The following is a 3386-nucleotide window of genomic DNA, read 5'->3' on the forward strand; positions in this document are numbered from 1 at the left end:
AATTCTGTTTAAATCTCAATCCTCAAAAGGCTATATGAAAGAATTTGGTGCAACAACAAAAAGAAAAATAATCTTTTCCATGTCAGAATCATAAAAGACAGTGGCACAAGTCTTTGCCCTCCAGGCTTACTATTTGTCAGATGTGTCCCTTTGGACCTAAATGAGCCACACTCCTGCAATTAACATGAGACTTCAATTGGAAACATCTGCAAAATCCACAGCAACACATCTGGCATTGCAAAGACACAACCCTCCCCCTAGCCCCCATCCCCACAGCCTGGAATCCCCCAGCGTACACCAGCGCCTGTGGAGGTGGTGGGGGTCCACGGTTCACACTGAGCCAGCTGCCAGCCTCTGTCCCTGAGGGGGAATCTGCCTCACAGCCAGTTGAAAAACAGAGAAACACAATCACTCTACAACAGTAAAGACAGGCGGCTGTCGTCACTACAGCAACCAGAATGAATGTGGAGCTCAGGGTTACATCTCCCCCAGGGGCTGTCCCCTATGTGACCAGAATGAAGGCTGACCTTCGGCAGGTTTTTGGTTCAGTCAGACTCTCCTCAAAGTAAAGGAGCAATAATGCTTCATAGAAGTGCATTGGGTATGATTTTTTTAATGATTATTTTAACCTATATTTTCTTGCAGCAGAACATTCTCATTCTCAAGAAACTCCCAATATTTTTAGTTTGAGAATATTTAGACAGAAAAAAGACTCAACTAAGAAATTCAAGGGGCCGTAAGTATTTTGTTAAACCCACTTTTTGAGCTTTACATCATGTTATAACTTATTCTCTCGTCAAAATCAGACCTGGAGTATTGCTTTGATTCTTCCATTCATGTTTGAGAAATCCTTTCTTCTCCAATGGCAACCATTCAGCTGTGAAAAACCCCTGGGTGGACATAGCCCCGCCTTCAGGGACAAAGCTCCTCCTCTGAGCTGCAGTTTCCAAGCTTCCGACTCACAGAGCAGCCCTCCTCCACTCAGCTCCTTCAGACTAGCAAGTAGCAATTAGCAAACACCTGGTGGAACTGCTCATCTCATTATAAGAGCTACTTCTCAGTGAAATGCTGCTAAAAACTTTGTTAAAGGGTTCATAGAGGAGCCATGCTGTGATAACATCCTGAAGATGGAGTTTCAGAAAGGCAGGAATTTTTAAAGAGACAGAGGCCCAATTTCAAGGCATTGCACTACAAAGTCAAATTTCTTTTAAGTCATGTCTCATATTAACAGCATTTTTAGAACAACTCAGCGTAACATTGTGCTGTAAAATGGAGTTATGTGGTTGGAAGACACATAATCCTTCCCTGTTAAAGATCCAATTTGTCTAAACATTTCAGTGTGACGTTATGCTACTCAAATAAAGGATGGATTTGTATTTTATGAGCCTAGGTAATAATGTGGTTACCACCCACCTCCTTTTTTTGGTCAGTTATTTTCTTTTTTCTATTAATGTTCAGGTATTTAAAGTTTGTCTTTTGATATAATTTTACTTGAAAATCTACATTAAAAAAAAGGAAGCTACATTCACAACCAAAGCAGAAGCAACGCTGTAACGTTTGAAAAATACTTTCATGTGGAGCATATAGCTGCTTTATAATCAGATGTTTTCCTGGTTTTGATTATAAATGGAGACAAATGCATTCACAAAACGAACAATATGTTGATGCTGATTCGGTGTTTTGTTCGTCTCCTCAGGACAAAGAGCCTCGCGGAATTATTCCCCTTGAAAACCTGAGCATTAGAGAGGTGGACGAGCCCAGGAAACCAGTACGGAACAACTCTAGTAGTCCAAGCACCTCTTTTTGCCTAAACAAGATTTACTGAAATATCTCTTCTCAGTTTGTTTCTGTGAAACGCTGACCGTGCCTTTCTGATGTCTTCCTAGAACTGCTTTGAGCTCTACAATCCCAGCCACAAAGGTCAGGTCATCAAGGCCTGCAAGACAGAGGCAGACGGGCGAGTGGTGGAGGGCAACCACGTGGTGTACAGGATATCGGCCCCAACCCCGGAGGAGAAGGAGGAGTGGATCAAGTCCATCAAGTAAGACCCGGCTTGTTGGCGCGGATCCATTTCCACTCAGGGGGCACTTAGCCAGCGCCCACATGAGACGTTCACATGTCTGACCTTCACACTGGGAGAAACAAACACTCACACTGATAGGGACCGTAATCAGGAACGCACACACACACACACACACACACACACACACACACACACACACACACACACACGCAGGCTGGTGGCTAAATGTAAATCCACCTCTCACACTTCCATGCAGATAACACTTAGAGGTAATCCTGCTCTTCTAGAGAAGGTCACTTCCCTTTGAGTTCAAAAGCAAAGAGAACAATCCAAACAGAGCCTCAGAAAGAAGCACCTGAATGCATCCTTGGAGGTGTTTACACTTCACAGCACCTCGCAACTAAACCGAAGCCTCTTTGTGTTGTATTACAAACACAAACTTACAGTGTGTTTTATTATGATTTTCCTTGATGGACCAACACAAAGCAGCGTGTAGCTGAAGTGGAGAGAGAACGGTGGATCCAAGTACAGCTGCAGGATCCATAGGTTGAAACGTTTGCCTGTCCTTTTTGCAAATTAGCTCCAACTCAGTCAGATTGGATGAGGAGCTTCTGGTAACATCAAGTCTTATCGCAGATTCCCATTTGGATTTAAGTCTGGACTTTGACTGATATATAATAGTGATTTTTTTGTATCTGGTAAACAATAATATAAGTGTGAAATATTTGAATCAAACAATTAATAAACAATGTAGTTTTTATAGAAAAGAGATGTGTAAACCATTGTTGATCTAAAACGCAAAAGTTGTTTTAAATGCCTGCATCCAATTTGCAAATTGGTGAGTACATTTATTTAATTCTGACCAATAAGAACAAGAGTTGGTTCACACTCTTTCTTTGACTAATTAGGTGACGTCTAAAGGGAAGTGGTTGCCCTGAATTTCATTTAGGAGTATCAGATTACTGATAATCTGATACTCCAATAGTTTTTTCAGATGTAAGATGTATCATTTTTCTTCCACTTCATAACTCTGCACTACCTTGTGTTGGTCCATCACATAAAACCTTCATGCATAGAGCAGTCTCGATCTCGATCTTGATCTTGGTCTGCTGACCTTCACACGTTGCGTCAAGCGCCACCTTGGTGACACATTACGGTGCAAATAAAGAATTCAGCTAATGTAAGTGCACACAATTTATGTTGTGTCTGAGAAGCTTCTACTACAGATGTGACTAAATAAGAAATATTCAAGTGGTTTGAATACTTTTGCAAGGTACCAAAGGTCCAACAGCTGCCTTGTTATCCAGTGGGGGGAGCAGTGGAAATGTTTCTGTAAATTGGACTCGGTGTGTTATTGATTAGC

The 3386-nt window shown here is 41.8% G+C and overlaps 1 protein-coding gene across 2 annotated transcripts in view; it reads left to right on the forward strand.

The window, feature by feature from the left end:
* LOC106961777 (cytohesin-3-like) overlaps positions 1-2142 on the forward strand; it is a 42099-nt gene extending 39957 nt beyond the window's left edge. The window contains exons 11-12 of one of the 2 annotated variants that reach the window (XM_015055786.1): positions 1697-1768; positions 1887-2138. In XM_015055786.1, coding sequence (XP_014911272.1) covers positions 1697-1768; positions 1887-2045 — 231 coding nt within the window. In that variant the 3' untranslated portion in view covers positions 2046-2138. Of the gene's footprint in view, positions 1-1696; positions 1769-1886 lie in introns of both variants that reach the window. The other variant, XM_015055775.1, reaches the window with a different exon arrangement.
* Positions 2143-3386: the final 1244 nt, after the last annotated feature.

Source organism: Poecilia latipinna, unplaced genomic scaffold, assembly GCF_001443285.1.
Source record: "Poecilia latipinna isolate Pla-1442-1.1 unplaced genomic scaffold, P_latipinna-1.0 Scaffold58, whole genome shotgun sequence".
Classification (NCBI taxonomy): domain Eukaryota; kingdom Metazoa; phylum Chordata; class Actinopteri; order Cyprinodontiformes; family Poeciliidae; genus Poecilia; species Poecilia latipinna.